The 19,836-nt window shown below is 42.6% G+C and overlaps 1 protein-coding gene across 4 annotated transcripts in view; it reads left to right on the forward strand.

The window, feature by feature from the left end:
• Positions 1-4,756: 4,756 nt before the first annotated feature.
• p2rx7 (purinergic receptor P2X, ligand-gated ion channel, 7) overlaps positions 4,757-19,836 on the forward strand; it is a 28,561-nt gene continuing 13,481 nt past the window's right edge. The window contains exons 1-7 of one of the 4 annotated variants that reach the window (XM_056591698.1): positions 4,757-4,823; positions 11,244-11,491; positions 12,168-12,315; positions 12,396-12,467; positions 12,690-12,762; positions 13,179-13,275; positions 13,547-13,627. In XM_056591698.1, the coding sequence (XP_056447673.1) occupies positions 11,373-11,491; positions 12,168-12,315; positions 12,396-12,467; positions 12,690-12,762; positions 13,179-13,275; positions 13,547-13,627 (590 nt within the window). In that variant the 5' untranslated portion in view covers positions 4,757-4,823; positions 11,244-11,372. Of the gene's footprint in view, positions 4,824-11,045; positions 11,114-11,243; positions 11,492-12,167; positions 12,316-12,395; positions 12,468-12,689; positions 12,763-13,178; positions 13,276-13,546; positions 13,628-19,836 lie in introns of those variants that run through there. The other 3 variants (XM_056591695.1, XM_056591699.1, XM_056591697.1) reach the window with 3 other exon arrangements.

Genomic DNA, 19,836 nt, shown 5'->3' on the forward strand with positions numbered 1-19,836 from the left:
AGATTATTGGGAAATGTTAGCTCTTGCACATATCATAGTATTACAATCTCAGATCACGATGCTGTGTCACGACTCAGAACGGGAATCAATTGCAGATCAAAAGGATTTATTCACAAACAGTCCAGCAGGCAAATCAGATTCCAGGTACAGGCGGGGTTCGTAAACAGGCAGGCAGGTAGACAGATACAGACGGACAGGTACTGGCAAGAGATCCAAAACCGATAGGCAGAAGACTTGGGCCCAATCCCGTTTCTTTGCTCACTGTCTCAACCCTACATCTCAACCCTAACCCTTACCCTCATAGCTCATGCTCATTGCTACCCCTAACCGATCCCCTACCAAATGGGACAACCCTACCCTGTGACGTCATCATGGCCTCCCCGTGCCCCCTAGCAGATAACCAGACCCCTGGTAATGTTACAAGAGACAGACTGGCTGCCATTGTCTCGGGCAACGAGCAAGACCCATTGTAAAGATGTTTAACCTGAAATGGTATTTATATTTTGTAATTGGCATGTTTAAATAAAGGATTTTTTTAATACTATTTGTCCCTCGTAATATACCTTTATTTTGAATGTCACTTAGCTACATGTTAAAGGTGGTATTAGGGTGAACTCACACTAGGCCATCTGGCCGTGGCCGTTGGCCGTCGCAGCTGTGGCCTGGCCACGGAAGGCTCTTGTACATACGTCATCACGTCGTAACACGTCATCACCAAGCGTCCGCTGAATGGACCATAATAAAGTCTGCCGCCAGTCAGAGTTTTAACAACAATGGACAACAACACAGAGAACACACCAACAGTTGAACCGCTTGACGCGATGTTTACCGTTTAATGGGAAAGAAGGCTTGTCGCCTTTATTATGTCCGTGGTCGTCGCATTGACTATACGTCATCCAGCTCAGGTTGCGTAGCCGTGCATGTGCGCGTGTCGGCTCATTAGCATCTGTACCGTAGCGGCCGGTGCCGTAGCAGCACACCACACAGAACACAGCCACAGAACACAGCCACAGTAATTACTAACGGACAGCAATCGGAGCAATTCTCTCTTTGCAGAGGTACGCGTCTGTCCCTTTACGCCCCGTGCCCACTACCTCCTTAAGTCAACGGAGGTGGGAAGGCGTTGCTGACTGATGGGGGAGTAGTCTTTGCAGAGGCATCCGTCAGCCAATCAAATCGTTTCGCCGGGTTCTTCCCGCTACTTCCTGCTTGTTGCGATGCAAGATGACCCGCTTTCCCGCTTTCCAGTATCGTCAGAGCCCGAGTCGCGTCACAGTGCTTAAATTTGCAGACGCGATCTGATTGGATGACGGATCCGTCGCTGCCGAAAAACTTGAACATTTTTCAACTTCTTGACTGAGCCGAAGGCTCCAACGGAACGGACGGATCAACAATGCATTGCGCGTCCGTCCCCATTAAAGTCAATGGGGATCACGCAACGGACGGAGGTAGTGGGCACGGGGCGTTACTCTTCGCTATTGCCATTGAGCCTCTTGCCATAGCTCTTAGACAATCAGAGGATTTCCAGGGTATAGAACGTTGGGGCCGGACACACAAATTATATCTATATGCGGATGACCTTCTTTTATATGTCTCGGATCCACTGAGTTCTGTTCCTTCCATTCTTAATATCCTAGCTCAATTCGGAAATTTCTCTGGCTATAAAATAAATTTAGAAGAAAGTGAGATGTTTCCTCTTAATCAGTCAGCCACTTCAATCGCTCCATCCCATTTCCCATTCAGAATTGTCAACAAGTGCTTTAAATATCTTGGCGTGGAGATCAATCCTGCTTTTTTAACCCTCTTTACTAAAAAATTTAAAATCTTGTTTGAAAAATGTAAAAAAGACTTTGCTAGATGGATGAATCTCCCCCTGGCAGAATTAACCTTGTTAATTTTCATTAATAAAATGCTTGTGTTACCAACATTTCTTTACCTCTTTCAAAATATCCCCATCCTGATTAAAATCATTCTTGAGCTCATTGGAGGGATGCATATCTTTGTTTATTTGGAAGGGTAAACTCCCTAGAATTAAAAGAAGCGCCCTCCAAAGACCTAAAAAGCTTGCTGGACTAGCTCCACCTAATTTTATTTACTATTATTGGGCATGCAATATAAAGACAATGCTACACTGGATTTGGTGGGATCGTCCCAGTGGGTGTGAGGCCTGGGTGCAAATGGAGTGTGCCTCTAGCTCTTTCGATCTAGGTTCCATACTATTTGCTCCATCACCTCCTCCGCAAAGCCAATTTTGTGCTAACCCAGTGGTCTGTCACTCAACCAGAATCTGTTCACAATTTAGAAGACCTTTTAAGTTGCAGATAACATCTGTGAATTCTCCCATAAGGAATAATTTTAACTTCCCACCTTCTCTGTCAGATTCTACATTTGGAACTTGGTTCTCATATGGCATCAAGTCCATTTCAAATCTATATGTGGAGGGTAAGTTTGGTTCTTTTGCCCAACTTTCTCAATTATATAATTTACCAAAGTCCAAATTCCTTAGATTTCTCCAAATTAGACACTTTGTCTGGTAAAGTATTACCTCCTTTCCAGATTTCCCAGCAAGCAATACGGTTGATCATATCCTCTCATTATCCCCTTTGCGTAAAGGTCTTATTTCAGCTCTTTACAACTGCATATCCAATATTTCCCCTCACTCTTTGCAGGATGTTAGGAGGAACTGGGAGAGCGATCTTGGTGAGGATTTTACAGATGATCATTGGAAGGCTGTGCTTGACTTAATGCATACATCTTCTCCTTGCGCCAGGTAGTGTGATACAACTCAAAATAGTTCTAAGGCACACTTGACCAAGTCAAGACTGGTGAAGATCTTCCCTAATGTTGACCCCTCATGTCCTCGCTGCAAAGGTCAACCAGCAGACTATATTCACATGTTCTGGTCTTTCCCCAAACTTAAAACATTCTGGGCCAGCATCTTTGGCGCCTACTCTAAAATGCGTCAAACAGTCATCACCCCTAACCCTGTATGTGCCCTATTTGGTTTTACCCCTGAAAATCGTTCACTTATAGCATTCTCCTCCTTGATTGCCAGACGTCTCATCCTTCTCTCTTGGAAGAATCAAGCACCCCCAGCTTCACTAGGTGGATACAACTTATAAATGGACTATTGATTTGTTATGTTTGTCTTCTACCTGTGTAAATAATTTCACAAACCAATGATGAACCTTCCATAATAGGTAATTAGGTTTTAAGGAAAAAATTTGACTTCTTGGGCCTGAGTTAATCCTTTTGGGATAAACAGTTGAAGTATAAAGGCTTTAGTGTCTCATTTAAAGTATGTTGCAGTTTTTACTCTTTAACATTACCTACACCTTTCAATTCTCCTTTCAATTCTCAAAACAAAAGTATTTTCTTCAAGTATAATTATTTACAATTTCAAACACAAATTATATTAACTAAAAAAATCATGGACATATTATGCATTTCCTGAAGCTTGAAAAGATCAAATATACTCTTAAAGGCTCCTTGCAAAAATGTAGGAAGGTTTGGGTCCCCTTTTTAGAATACTATGAGAGCTTGCAAATACCATTAATTAAAAATGACTAATGGGCTATTATCAGAGGTAAGCGGTGCACCCCCCCCCCCCCCCCCACCCCACCCTCTCTCCCTCCCTTAATTTTAATTCCTGTTATTTTATTAATATTTAATTATTATATAAAAATATATATATTACTATTCTCCAAGGTTTACTTTACTGTACTGATACTTACTTATTTGACATATTGTACTAAACTGTATATGCTCCTTCTGTAATCCCTCTTTGGACTTACACTTCAATAGACATTCTTACATACAAAGTCCTCAAAAAACTTCAATATGTCCAGAACTCAGCTGCACGCCTCATCACTGGTACCCGCTCCAGAGAACACATCACACCTGTCCTCCGTGAACTCCATTGGCTTCCAATTAAACACAGAATCAACTACAAAATCTTACTCATCACCTACAAGGCCCTCAACAGCCTAGCCCCCCCCTACCTTGCCGACCTCCTCCATCACCACGCCCCCTCCCGATTCCTCAGGTCCAATTCTGCCAACCTGCTACAAGTTCCACGGACTGAGCGATGGACTTGGGGTGATCGGGCCTTCTCAGTTGCTGCCCCCACCCTTTGGAATTCACTCCCCTCCCACATCACAGTCTCTCCAACCATCTCTTCTTTCAAATCTGCCCTCAAAACATACCTTTTCACACTAGCCTTCCCCACCTAACTCCCACCTTATTCTTCATGTTTAACCTCTGTTTTTCTTTTATTCCTAGTCTGTCTTACATAGTTTTGATAGGCCAATATGTAAATGTCATTTATTATTATTATTATTATTATTCTTGTGAAGGTTTGGACTTAATCAACAAGCTGGGTTGGGGTGGGTTGGGGGGGAAGGTATTTTTGCGCATTATTTGAACATTACCCTTTTTTGTTTATATACGATTGTCAAATGTTGAAAACAAAAAATTAAAAAGTTAAATTTCTTCATGTCCATTAAGCCATATTGTTAATAAAATAAAATAAATAAATAAAGAATCCCGTATTTATTATAAGAAAAAAAATCACACAGTTTACAATGGTTCTACGTGACAAGTTTCCTCCAAAACTCCAAACAGCGGCGGAGCCAGTCTTCGTGTACATCCCGGGGTGCTGCGTTCGAGTATTCTCTGCGAACCGACTCGGATCTCGGATCTGACGCCACGCCCACACTTCAAGCTTTTTATTATTTCGCTCGGTCGTTGGAAGAAAACATGGACGCCACCCGGAAAGCTGTTGTCGCGGTAGCATTGGCAGAGGACCAAGCGCTCCAAAATAAGTAGGTAAGTAAGCACAATAAGTTGTGCTTACTTTAGAATAATACAAGTAAAAAAGTATTTTGCAGTAAAACAACTCTTAAGAGTATAATCTATCCAAAAAGTTACTCAAGGAAATGTGTCAGAGTAATTGTCACTAGTTACTATCACCTCTGCACCTAGCAAACGATTTAACATAGGTAACAGTTAACAATTGTTAACTAGCTTAACTTGATATATTGACATCTATTAGTCAGTCATCATTTAGTTAAACAACATGCAACAGCATTACTCAACTTACACGTTTTTTTTGGATAAAACAAGGTAAAGTTTTTTACCTCTTGGCTGCTGGTTTGCTGAACATGCTTGAAACAGATCTGAATCAACGTCTCTGTGATTGAAATTACAACACGACAGCGGTGTTTGCCACCTGGCTCCGCCTGCTGATGGTGCGTTCAAAGGCGGCTCGGAAAACGTGTTTCCACGTGTTAAAAATGAATTGAATGGTTGTAATGGCTGTAAAAAGTGCGGGGGACAGAGGGCACAGATACGGGTAGTGTACCCCGCGTCCACTACGCCCATGCACCCACGGTACCATGCGCTCTGTTTACAGTGGATGTATCGCAATGGCGAGGCGCACACTGCCTTTAGCCGTGTTCTGTAAATATTCTAGAACACTCCAGGACTCTTAAGTTCAGACCAAAGATTCACCTTGCAACGGCTTGCAACGAGACGGTTTTAGAACGTCGCAGGGGCGGTGTGAACGGGTCGTTGCAAGCCGTTGCAAGGAGTCGCCAGAGATTGAACATGTCAAATCACAAGGTCCAGTTTTAGAACGCGGCGAATTAACTATTTCTCTTCAGCCAATCACAGCACAGAACAACTTGTACGTCACGGCCTTACTCCGTCCCGGTACCGTACTGTCCACTCCAGCATACAAATATCCGAAGATGGCAGACTTCTGGTCCGAGGAGAGGGAGGAGAATTTAATTTGCTTGCTGGAGGAGCAACCTGTCCTTTACGACGTTGGCATGTTGTTGCGACATTGCGGTGGCACTTGGTGTGGTGTTTTAAAGCGTCTTAGAGTACCATATAAAGCGCTATATAAATGTCATTTATTATTATTATTATTATTAAGTTCAACTCGTGACCGTGTTAACTGGTGACCATTAGCCGAATGCGTCGTTTGTTGTCGTGGCTACGCCAGCTGTTGGAAATCGGGCCAGACACGTAGCTGTCCTTGCGAATGCCTCTTTGATTTGTCTTTCAATAAAATGTCAAAAACATTCCCATCTCATTCGTATTTGGAGTGTAATTGGAAGAAACTTGTCACGTAGAACCGTTTTAAGCCGAAATAAATGAAAAACTAATGCTTAAAATATGATACATTACGGGATTCGAACTCATACTATCGTGGGGGGGAATATTAATAAGGTCGGATTTCATTCTGTTGTACCGTAGACCCACATAGAAATTTTCCGCAAAAAAAATATAAATTCTTCGTGAAAACACGAAAGGCAGCCAGATCAACTTGTGAACTTGCGTTCACAGTTGCTAGGGAAACCACCTACCGTCGCAGACCGTTGCAGCGCGTTGCAGCCAGTGTGAACTGCCCAGTTTTAGAACGTCGCAGCCCGTCTCGTTGCAAGGCGTCGCAAGGAGTTGCGAGTTGCAAGTCGTTGCAAGGTGAATCTTTGGTCTGAACTGGGCTTTAGATATAGAGTCCTGGAGCTCTATATCTAAATAATATCATATTATACATAGATATCTATATTATCAGGGCCAAAAGCTGTGTGAGCCTCCAGACGATAGTCGGGTTCTCCAACGTCTCTGGTTCTTCCACGTCCACATCAATCTGAAGTAGACTGAACCACGACAATGAGGAGAAAGGGATTGTTGCCCGCGATAGTTGACCACGGTTGTCTCCCGCCGGAGCTTCCCTGCCGAGGGACCCCCACCTCGGCAGCGGTCAGCGCTTAGGCACCACCGCCTCCTGTAGCGCCGAGGCGTTGGTCCCTCGGCAGCGGGAAGCGGGGCTCAATCGGGAGACATTCGCAGCCAACAATCCCTTTCTCCACCATGTCATGGTTCATGTACTTCAGGGAGTCAAAGCCAAAGTTCCTTTCCCCCAATTCACTCTCAACCATGGCTGAGATAACCAGTGATGCCAGTAACGCGTTACTGGCCTCGGACCACTTTTTTCAGTGACGAGTAATATTTCCAAACCAGTAATCAGATTAAAGTTACTCATCAAAGTCAATGTGCGTTACTATTTTATTTTATTTTTGCTGGATCACCGATTGGCGTTGAGAGCGATGGAGTGGTGTGTGTGTGTCTGTCTGTCTGTCTGACCACTTTTTTCAGTGACGAGTAATATTTCCAAACCAGTAATCAGATTAAACATACTCATCAAAGTCACTGTACGTTACTATTAAATTTTATTTTTGCCGGATCCCCGATTGGCGTTGAGAGCGATGGAGTGGTGTGTGTGTGTCTTTCTGTCTGTCTGCCTGTCTGTTAGTGTGAGACTGCATGTGCGTGTGAAGCAGTCTCCAAAGACTTCAATCTATCAGAGGCGAGTGTCGACCTTGACTCTCCAGAGTCCGCGCCACCAGTTGTTATTAACGGCGGAATTAGTCGCGCGGTGCTGCGCGCGTGTGTGTGTGTGTGTGTGTGTGTGTGTGTGTGTGTGTGTGTGTGTGTGTGTGTGTGTGTGTGTGTGTGTGTGTGTGTGTGTGTGTGTGTGTGTGTGTGTGTGTGTGTGTGTGTGTGTGCGCGTGTGTGGAGCTGCGTCCGGTGATCGCCCCGTAAAGCGCGCAGTGATATTTTGTTTACGCACTAAAAGTTGGCGGAAGCGATTGAAAGCCGTGTGTCAGTGTGTGCAACCAGGGCCGTAGCACCAAATTCTGGGCATCAAAGAGGTACTGATGGGCCCCCCCGAATTCCCCCTACCAGCCCCCTGCGCAGAATTGGAAGACCAGTTGTTGACGGGGGGAGAACAATTGTTGACAGTGGGGGAAGCAATTGTTGAGAGGGGAGCAATTGACAAGACCGGTTGTAATTTTTTCTTTTGAGGCAGTAGGGGGTGTTGTCGCAGCTAAATGTAACTAATAAAGTAACTTGTAATCTAACTTATTTACTTTTAAAATCAAGTAATCAGTAAAGTAAGTAAGTTAGTATTTTAAGGAGTAACTAGGAATCAGTAATCTAATTACTTTTTCAAGGTAACTGTGGCAACACTGGAGATAACACCCACTACCAGTCTCGTTGTGGAAATACCAGAGACGAGAGTCCCACGTGTTATGCGCCATAACACCCACAGCAGAACGGTTATCCAAATAACAAGGAAGTGTACAACACTTGCAGTCCGGGAGCTCTATATCTAAATAATATCATATAATACATAGATATCTATATCATATAATACATATTATCACGGCCATGTGCCTCCAGACGATATTATGAATCTCAAACGACTTCGTCGGGTTCTCCGACGTCTCTGGTTCTTCCACTTCCACATCAATCTGAAGTATACTGAACCGCGCGCTGCCTGCTGCCGGCTGCCCGCTGCCGGGCGGTGGTGCTTCACGGCGGTGGTGCCTCGCGGCAACCGGCGGCAAGCAGCATGTCGCAGTTCATGTACTTCAGGGAGTCAAAGCCAAAGTTCTGTTCCCCCATTTCCTTCTCAACTATGGCTGAGATAACCCCAAACCCCAAATAACCCCTTGTTGTGGAAATACAAGAGACGTCAAAGAACGTGTTATGCGCCATAACACCAACAGCAAACACTTGCGTTACAGTGTGTGTAATCACACACACACACACATGTGGCGCTCGCACGGTCGTGTCTCAAAAAAAATTATAATAATTGAAACTTCCGATTGGCCCCCCTCTTCTCTAGAGCTGCAGCGGCCTCCCGCAGCAGCTCCACGACCGTCTTTTCCGCCCTTTTCACGTTATTACTATATACGTCAAACCTGGCACAATGCTAGGCATAGAAAAGAAAGTGCCAGGTCGTGGATGATCAGCTGGTTTGACAGGTCCCATGGGCTCTACCGGAAGGGGCGTGACTTTGCCACTATAGCTTTTCAATTTGAATAAAGGAACAAAAAAAAAATTGGACAAAATGTTATTCTGTTTTTATTGTTATAACTTTTGCACATTTAATTGAGGATTTCATTGTCACTTTGCATATTAAAACACTTTTTTTATTACGTATTTACAAATTTACATTAGGCTATTAAATTGCATAATGAATTGTCAATTGCATAATGTAATGACTTAGCCTATTGAATTGCAAATTGCATTGCCATTTTAATTTTGATACATATATGCTTCCATAACATAGAGTGTGTTGAACTCGGCTTGGCCCAAGGATTCCAATGATACCTTCTTTGGGAATATTGGATGAATGGGTCAAAAGTTATATACATGAATGCGTGTCCAACTTTGACCCGATGGTGGCGCTAGAGCTCATGAGCTAGCGACCACAAATTTGCTGTGAGGGATCATGGGACTGTCCTGAATCAGTGTGCAAATTTCACAACTTTTGACCATGGCTTTCTATGGGCTGCCTGCCATAGACTCCCACGGCAGGAAAATAATAATAATAGGAAAACGTACAATAACAATGGTTGTCTCGCAGCTTCGCTGCTTGATCCCCAATAATAGGAAAATGTACAAAAACAATGGTTGTCTTGCAGCTTCGCTGCTTGACCCCCTAAAAAGTTAACCGATGCCTATGGAGTTAGAATTATGCCAAAACCCCGCACACGTGTTTTGCTCATGCATAACGATTCACACGCACACAAAACGTGTTTTACTCACGCACAATGATTCACACACACGCTCAGTGTGGTTTGCAAATACAAAACATCATTCACAAACTAATGCATTTTGCTTCAGAAACAAATACAGTTTGTTTTACACAAAGTACAAAAATAAATCCTTCAAGTACACAAAACAATTCTACAAGTACGGAACACGAAAGCTGCGCGTGGATCGGAATGCATTTGCGCACGGATCAGCAAGGCGGAAAATGAGTGCCAAAAGTCACGTGACAAATAAATGTCCTGTGATTCGCACTACACAACAGCAGGTGGCGCTGTTGAGTCAGTTTAAGGCCGCCAGGACGATCTTTTTTTCTCCCCAAAATCTTTATTTGATGCCGGCCAACCGTGTGTGGATTCTATGGAAAGCCAAGAAGGCCACGAATGCCGCTTTCACACCAAAAAGAACCGAGAGCCAGTTCCGGGCTGGTGCTAGGGCCAGTTCCAAACTGGTTCCAGCCTTACCCCAGTTAAGAACCGGTTGGTTTCACACCGGCCAGAGCCAGCCATACAGCCGGCGTGAGCAACGTCATGACGTCACTACAAACGTCTCCGCTAGTGAGCTTGGACAGAAGCATACGGCCGACATCTTTCTTTATTCTGGGTGGAAATAGTAACATAGTTACGCCATTAAATGCGTTTATGGAAACATTTTTAGCGAGAAATGTGCATTTTACTTTCATAATGTTCGATCGGTGAATGTGAAGGATGTTTGGTTTGATAGTTATGACGAAGAGGGAACGCTCCGTTCACTTGCATGGACACGGACTCATCTAGCTGCGTTGGCGCGTTGACGCGTTGAACCACCACACAATGATCAAGCGTCAGGTTAGGCGCGCAGAAGAACCCTCGCGCCAGTTTCAAACACAACAACAACAACAATTTCGTCTTCGATTCAATCCGTGTATGGTTCGTTCTTTGAATATTCCGATTTAAAACAAAATCAGAAAAAACAAAAAAGAACCATACACGGATTCACGTTCATTGTTTACTTCGGTGTTTTAAAAAATGCCGGTCTTCGTTGGTCTTCCTGTTTATCAAGGTACGGATAACTCCGCCCCCTGCCCCCGGCGTAAAAGCGGTTCTAGTTCTAGCCCAGCTCTAAAGTGGGGCCAGAGTTGAACCGGTTTTTAGGGGCCGGAGCCGGTTCTTTGGCGGTGTGAAACCAAAGCCCTGGCCCTAGCTCCGAACTGGCCCGGAACCGGCCCCGATTTTGCGGCGGTGTGAAAGGGGCATTATGCCCCTAGAAGGGACGCGGTAAAAGTGCTAAACCGCACGGAAACCGCACGGAATCCGTACGGAATCCGTGCGGTTTGGCAGGAACAACGCCACCTGTTGTTTTGTAGTGTGAATCACAGGACATTTGTTTGTCACGTGACTTTTGGCACTAATTTTCCGCCTTGCTGATCCGTGCGCAAATGCATTCCGATCCGTGCGCAAATGCATTCCGATCCACGCGCAGCTTTCGTGTTCCGGTACTTTGTGTAAAACATACTGTATTTGTTTCTGAAGCAAAATGCATTCGTTTGTGAATGATGTTTTGTATTTGCAAACCACACTGAGCGTGTGTGTGAATCATTGTGCGTGAGTAAAACACGTTTTTTTACTCCATAGATGCCACACACAAAGGAACTGAATACCAAGAAGAGTCAAGCTGCAGGATTCATGCAGCTGTAGAGAGTGACCATGTGACCCTCACCAGGAAGGAGCGGACAGTGAGTCAGAGATCCGAGCTGCAGCGCAATGTCTTGCAGACTTCTCACTCTGTGTCAGTACGAGACAAACAAACTGGTCCGAATAAACAGCGTGAGACTCGGTTCGCTGAAATGGACGCTGAACGTGGTGATCTTAATGTTCATCTGGTGAGTTAAATCAGAGATAAAATAATATATAATATATGCATAACGCCACGGAACGCCTCCGCAGCTCCTCTCCAGACTCCCGGAATGCCACTTCTCCGCCGCATGCTACTACCAGTGTCCTTTTGGTGCTACGGAATGTGTTGATATTCGGTAGTTATAACTTTAACATACCAAATATTGACACTTTCCGTAACATAACTATTTTATGAAGTAAAAGATAAACACAGGATTTATTGAATAGTCCATTCACAGGGCCAGCAACAAATGTCGTTAACCACTGTATTGGTTGACTAATTATATATATATAGGCCTATGAGAGATCTCATTATTTCTCGAGATAGATAGAGAGATAGATACATAAATTGATAGATTTATCAGGTTTATTGCCCACAGCCCACACAATACAAACATGAAGTTGGTCAATTTTCCATTAAACAAATGGAAAATGTATATCCACTCCGTTTCTTTACCTAGACAAATAAACTGCAGCTGGTACATCAGCTGCAGTGACGTGCAGACGAAAGGTTAAGAGCAATTCCAGGTAGCATAAGGAATAAAAACGTGAATTACAAAATTAAAATAAAACAAACAAACAACTCACAAGAGTATGTCATTTAGTGAGACACAAAACTTTGGATGTGTGTGTGACGTGTTCTTGTGTGTGTGTGTGTTCTAGTATCATGATGCTGTGGAACAAGCAGTACCAGGAGTTGGACCCTGTTGTGAGCTCCGTCACGGCAAAGCTGAAGGGGGTGGCGCTGACCCAGGTTCCCGGGCTGGGGGATGTAGTCTGGGACGTGGTGGACTACAGCGGTCCAGCTCAGGTGGGCCTTTGTCCTGGACCCAACCCCTTACCAATGGACTGTTTAAAACTGTTTTTTAACTTTTATTTTTTTCTCTTTAGGAAAAGAATTCATTCTTCGTGGTGACGAATGTGATAATTACAAAGAACCAGAAGCAAGGAAAATGTGCTGAGGTGCTCTGAATTGTTCATATAATATTATAATATAACATCATATTCATTCTTTCATTATTTTTGATATTGTGATTATTGATGACATTAAAATGATATTGTATTTATAAAATAACAAAAACAATAATAATCAATTACTATTATTATTCTAAATAGTTCTAGACAGTATAGAATATCAGTATTACATATCTAGCTATAATGTTACTTATTATGATGTTCCTGTAGGTTCCTAGGGAGGACAAGGTCTGCCAGACGGATAAAGATTGTTCGAAAGGAGCCTGGGACCAGCATAGCCATGGTACTCACTCCTCCTTCTCTGCTGCCCTCACTCCTCCTTCTCTGCTGCCCTCACTCCTCCTTCTCTGCTGCCCTCACTCCTCCTTCTCTGCTGCCCTCACTCCTCCTTCTCTGCTGCCCTCACTCCTCCTTCCCGCCTACTCTCACTTCTTCTCTCCTCCTCTCACTTCTTCCCTCCTCCTCTCACTTCTCTTTCTATCCTCCTCTCACTTCTCCGTCTCTGCCACTCTTATGTCATTACAACTCATCGTCTCTGTCCATCTCACCCCTCCTATCTCGTATCCCCTCTATTCTCCTCCTCTTCTCGTTTCTATTCTCCAGCCTCCTGGCTCCTATTCCCTCTCTCTTCCCCTCAGTCTCCCCTTCTCCCCCCTCCTCACCTAGGCGGCCTCCGTACAAGTTGTTTTTGTATTCCAGGAGTGCAGACGGGCGCCTGCGTGAAGTTTGACGTGAGGAGGAAGACCTGTGAGGTATCGGCATGGTGTCCTGTCGAAACTAGGAGCAAACCTCCCAGGTAGAGACCTCCCATCACCTCACCTTTCATACTCCATCCCCTCATCCAAACACCCTCACTTAACAAACATCCCTACATCTCCCCTTACATCACCTCCCTCGCCTTTCCCCATCCACATCCCCCTCACTCCCCTCTCCTCCCTCCAACTGCCTCACTTCAGCTCTCCTCCCTACAACTCACCTAACATACATACCCCTCACCTTGACTCCATCGACCACTCCCTTCCCTCACCTGATTTCCTCCCTTCATGTTCTCTATTTCCTGTCCTCAGGCCAGCTCTCCTGGCAGCAGCAGAGAACTTCACCGTCCTCATCAAGAATAACATCCGCTTCCCCGCCTTCAACTACGTCAGGTACGGCCATGTCTCTTCATTCACACTGTGGTGACAGCAGCACCAGCGCTGGAACTCAATAGCACAACAAAATGTGACCCTCTGTCCAAGGTTGTTGTTGCTCAGAGGGGCACAGGCTCCCCTCCCCACCAATGCAGAGCTAATATGCAGCTCTGTGGCGTGGACAGAAGTGCTTTCATGAAAATGCATGAGGAAATGACCATTCAATTACCATCGGATAAAATTAGCAATGTTCCACCTAAATGCTAGCCTGGAAATCCAGACCCACATCTAGAATGCTGTAGTAGGTAGTAAATCTGTCTAATCTGGTTTGGAAAATAAAAAGCCATTGAATTTTAAGCACTGAATATTTATCCATTGAAATAACGTGCCTGGATTTTTTGCCACTGAATTTAACACTTTTTTCAACAAATCATTTCCACTTTTATTTTTCATTGTTCAAAAATTCAAAATCAAATATTCAACGTAAAAAAAAAGAGAGGAATAAACAAATAAACGCCTTTTTTTTGTCTGTTTTTTAAATCAAAACGGGAATACTGAATAATCCAGTTGCTTGTTTTGTTTGTGTGATATTTAGATAAAACCACAATGAATGCCAGGAAGAGGGCACGTGGTTTTAAAAAATACATATAAAGACGTTTCAAACTTTCCATTGAGTCTCGCATTCTACAATGGCCAGCTTTATTGTTTTCCGTGGGAGCCGGCGACTTAGTCTGCGAGTGGACGATATGACCGTGGAGAAGATCGCCATGATATTCCAGGTGGCTGTTTACTAAGAAACCTAGCTGGTCATAAAACATTAAAATACATCTGAATGACAAGTAGCCTACATATTGTACAATAGGCTACATAGAAGAAGAAAGAAACTAGATTTCTTCTTCGAAGGTTGTGCTCCACACAGAACCTCCTCACCGTCATAACGGAGCACTTCGGTGCACCAGATTGCTTTAGAGCGGTACTGATCTCGTCGTGTGTCTTTCCATTGTCAAATAGTTCACGAATAAAATCCCCATATGGTTCAAGTGCGGCCATAACTAAGGCTAAATATAATTGGACAGTCTATTGCTGGTTTAGGTGGTAGGCTCTTTTTTCTTCGCTCGCTGCGTTCTGCCTTCTGGTGTAGCCTACAAATGTATCTATTTTTGTTTTTCTGTTTCTGTTTCGGGTTTAAAAAACCAACAAACAAAACACAAACACAAACACAAATGAAATGCCGTTTATTTGTTTATTCCTTTTGCCCTTTTTCCGTTTCAAAACCAAATCAGAAAAACCAAAGAACGACTCTGTTATTTGGTTTTTCTGATTTTGTTTTAAATCGGAATATTCAAAGAACGAACCATACACGCATTCAAAAACCAGCCGTTTTTTCGTTTTTTCGTTTTGTCCAAAAAAACGAAAATCAAAGTTTCTGTTCGTTTATTCGTCTTTTGGTTCTTCTTAACAAAACCAATTGACCACTCAATATCTGGTTTCCGCCGGTGGGCGTGTCCTCGTATTGGCTAGTGTGCTTCGTTGCCCTGTGCTCTTCAAAATAAAAGTTCTTCCGTTTGATAATGTCAACAAAAATATTACTGTATTATAGACACTAGCAGACACAGAGGACCACACCACCCACAGTCAAGACTGACATGGCTTCAAATAACAATAATAATATTCATAATCATTTGAAAATGAAAACTTCTGAAGTTATGATGACTTCACTGCAGTTGATGTTTAGCCACAGTTAATACATGCAGAGTAGACCTGAGGGCTTTACTACGACATCATTGTCCGGCTCTGAACTCTGCACTCTGTGCGCATTCACATCAAAGGAGCTGCGATCGCGGGCTGCTGATTTCCTCACAGCCTGAGAGCTATGAGGAATACAAGTGATCACAACACATTTCTGACAGCTGAAAATTGCGCATTTGTTGACCTTTATCCATTTAAAGTAAACAAATATTTTTTTCTTGTTGAAAGATATTTTATATTGTTTTCATATTATTATTTACTGATGGTGTTTACAGAATGCGAGTATATTGAAAGCGAGGCTGGGTGTGCCTATGAATATAGGCTACAGTGAGGTTTTTAAGGTGCTGTAGAAGCAAATCATATCGTCTACTCTGTACAGTGACAGGGAGTGTAAAGTTACCTACTTCATTCAATATCGAATAGGCTATTAGGCTGTAGCCTACACTATGTACAAATGTTTTTTCTCTTTGCTCATGGCAGTTGTGACAGTCATTTTAACGTGTCAGCAGGCAAGCTTCACTCATTCCAGGATGCATTATGCGTTGTCCTATAGCCTACTTGGAATACGTTTTGGAATGGATCTATAGTAGCGTATAGAAATTTGCTCATAACAGGCCAGCTGGAATACAAAGCAAACTTTGTATTCCAGCTGTTTTTTTTGTGATGTTTTATGATAGCTTAGATGTTCTTAGATGTTTTGTTAACCTGATTCCTATCCCACTCTGTTTTAGTAAAAGTGTGCTACTGCTGCAAAATCTCTTTGCTTTTGTTTTTTTCTTTTCTTTAATGTGTTTGGAAATTACTTTTAATGATGTTAACTAGATCTCATAACTGGCCTAAACACATAACATTTGTATATACCCTATACCGTTTGACTATAAGACCTCTATAAGAATCTCTTCTGTGCAATTATTCATGTAGTCAGTCAATGATCAAACTAGTAGCATGAATATGAATTACAGTCCAAGCGGGTTAGGCAAGGCAAGGCAATTTTATTTTTATAGCCCGTTTTTACAAACAGTTTGTCTCAAAGGGCTTTACATAGCATGAGCATCATAACAACATCCTCTTCCCTTAAACCCTCACGTCGACTGAGTAAAAACTCCCAGGAAAACCCAGGGGAAAAATTGCATTTGGTTCAGACTGGGGATGGAGCTGTGGAGAATATGTGGAAACACAGAGAGACTGCGAGACGCCAACTACAAGGTGCGAAAGGTGAGGGGGGGTGGGCTGTACTTAAATTTAGTAAGAGTGTCTGCCTCTCTGACCCATGGGGAGAGCTGGTTCCACAGTAAAGGAGCCCAGTAAGTGAATGCTCTACTTCCCAGTCTGTTTTTAGAGATACTGGGAGTCACTAACAGACCTGCATTCTGGGAGCCAATAAAAATCTTTGATAAGTCATAATAAAAATAATGACTCATTATTGTGCATTTAAAGATGTATATTATTACATTGCAGCATTATTTGGGGATGACAATACAAGACTTCCATGAATGTGCATTTGAAGGAGAGTTTGTTTTTTATTCCAGCTGGCAAATTTATATAGGCTACTATAGATCCATTTCAAAACACGTTCCAAGTAGGATATATATATGCAGTCACATATATTAATATGTGACTGCATACAAATTTGTCCACAGACATGGTGACGAATGTATGATAGTATGCATTATTGGCCCTTAACACTAATATTCAGAAACAACACTGCCTCAAAAGGATATTGGCCTAAGCAACACCAGTAGAGGCATATACTTTTCCCTGAACTTTTAAACGTTGCAAACGTGCAAATCATATATTATATTTATGTGGCATTCAGTCCAATGCTTAAAAATATATCTGTGGCATTCAGTAGGCCAATGCTGTGGTAAAGTGTGCAAAGTATGAGTATGAATATTTGATGGAGTATGAGTAAGTGTTTCCTTCTGTTACATAGATAGAACTTTAACAATCCCCTGCAGGAGAAATGTGTCAATGTTTGTCCCTATAAAACAATAATGGTAAAAAAAAAAATACAAAACATGACGGTAACTCTAAAGTCAAACCGTCAAATCTGAAGGCTTTACTTAACTACTCCCCCTACTCACTTCCATCAATGCAAAGCGAACAGAATTGAGTAGGGGAGGGCGTAGCCCAACTAGATTGTAACAGACCCAGAGGAACACAACGCAAATTAAATGTGAACATGTATTGAGGCTTTAATAAAATCCCGGACGATTTTGAAATTTCACTCGGGCGCATTTGATTCCTACCCTTCCACTGTTAAATAGCGGCGCAAGTTGTGTGGTGTGTGAGCGTGTGCATGGGTTGAAATGCGTGCGTCTCACGGAGAGCCCTGCGCAATGTTCAGCTGTCAGAAATGTGTTGTAATCACTTGTATTCCTCATAGCTCTCAGGCTGTGAGCTAATCAGCAGCCAGCGATCGCAGCTCCTTTGATGTGAACGCGCACAGAGCGCATAGTTCAGCGCCGGACAATGATGTCGTAGTAAAGCCCTCAGGTCTACTCTGCATGTATTAACTGTGGCTAAACATCAACTGCACTGAAGTCATCATAACTTCAGAAGTTCTCATTTTCAAATGATTATGAATACTATTATTGTTATTTGAAGCCGTGTCAGTCTTCACTGTGGGCGGTGTGGCCCTCTGTGTCTGCTTGTCAAAACGAAAAAACGAACAAAAAGCTTGTTTTCTGGTTTCTGCTTGCGTCAATTATTCCCAGAAAACAGAGTAATAAAACGTACCTTGCTCTTGAACGTCCCCAAATTCTACATGCCAAATTCAGCTGCAAAATTCAGTGTACGAAATTCGGTGTTAACATCCCAAGGAAGAGCAATCGATCCTAGATGCTAGATCGTGGTCAGGCAAGCGGGAATACGAGCGTCACTCGTTGGATACCTGACTGATGCTGGAAGAGCCGGCCCTGGGCATAGGCAGTATAGGCAAATGTTAGGGGCGCCGTCATCCGCGGGGGGCGCCGAAAACGGGGGGAGAAAAAAATTAAATAAAAATAATAATAATAATAATAATAATAATAAATATATATAAATACTACTTTTTTTTTACCAGTGCCATTACTACTATTATTTCGAAATATTATTTAAGCCCACAGCAACATAAAGTCATAGCAAAGACTATTAAATAATGGAGAAGCCTTTTTTCTGGGTGCCTGCCTGGCTCGTTGCTCTGTACCTGCCCTCTGTGAGGGGGGCGGTGTCAAGAGGCCAGCTGCCTGAATCTGACCGGACCGTGACCCTGAGACGAAGAAAAAGATTAATGACACTGTGTCGGAATTATGTCCAAAAGACTGAAGCCATCCGGCGCCCAAGGAAGGAAAAGAAGGAAAGAAGAGGAGGAAAAACGTGAAAAAGGTAAAGGTACAGTAATGTCAATGTGATGAAGTGCATGAAATTAATAGCTTAATGCATCGTAGTTACCGTTGTTGGGGCAGAGTGTTAGCTTGCTAGCTTACTTCGGACGAGAGCAACATTGTTTAATAATCAAAAAATAGCTGAGTCGACGTGTGTTAATGTTACTCCACCTTAAATTCATCAGGGACGTTTGGAAATTTAACGTAAGGCCTGTTCACACCTAACTTAACGTTGGGTGTTATTTTACAGGTGTCTTTCCTGCTTGTATGTCAGTTACAATGCTTTTAGTTGTCCATCCACTTTGTAATAGGGTGGTTGTAAGCATTTGGTTTTATGTGTCACAGTTTATGTTTGTTAAAGTTTACATCAGTGTTAAAGTGCAGTTAAAGTGTATTACTGTTAATATTTCATACATTAGCTTTCACATATCATTCATAAGCTATATATACAGTACATATATATTAATTTCACTGCACTTTACTGGTTTTTGCACTGTGGTTAGACTGAATTGCATTGCAATGACAATAAAGCTGAATGAATCTCATCACATTTTCATTATTAGTCTCATGTATAGCACACCAAGCATTTGTTTTTTTTATTAAAATGTAACATGCAGTTGTCACATATACTTCTCTTCTCTCTTCAGATGCACTTTTAAAATATTTCAGTGCCACCCCAAGTGACACAGCATCAGGTTCTGCCGTCCCGTCTACCTCTGCACAGCCCTAATACATTATTGTATTTTTTTTACACTTCAGTTGAGTGCTTGTTTAATCTCTGGTTAGAACCAAACTAGATAAACCATACTACATTTAATTGTATTTACAATAATTTGAATCTGAACTCTATCTATTATTTTGCTTATGAATGCCTTTAGTAAACATCATGCATTTCTTTGCAGTATTTTGTGCATACCTTATTGTATGAGTGATTCATTGTCACTTGTTTTGCAAGACTTTTTTTTTACTGCAAAGTGTTTAATTATTAAAAGTTCTAACGCCTGCAGTATTTTGTGCATACCATATTGTATTTATGATTCATTGCTTGTTACTTGGTTTTTAATACGTTTCGTGTGTTTAATTTTCTATCTAAAATCAAAGAGTCTCAAAGAC

This window comes from Gadus chalcogrammus, chromosome 6, assembly GCF_026213295.1.
Source record: "Gadus chalcogrammus isolate NIFS_2021 chromosome 6, NIFS_Gcha_1.0, whole genome shotgun sequence".
Lineage (NCBI taxonomy): Eukaryota > Metazoa > Chordata > Actinopteri > Gadiformes > Gadidae > Gadus > Gadus chalcogrammus.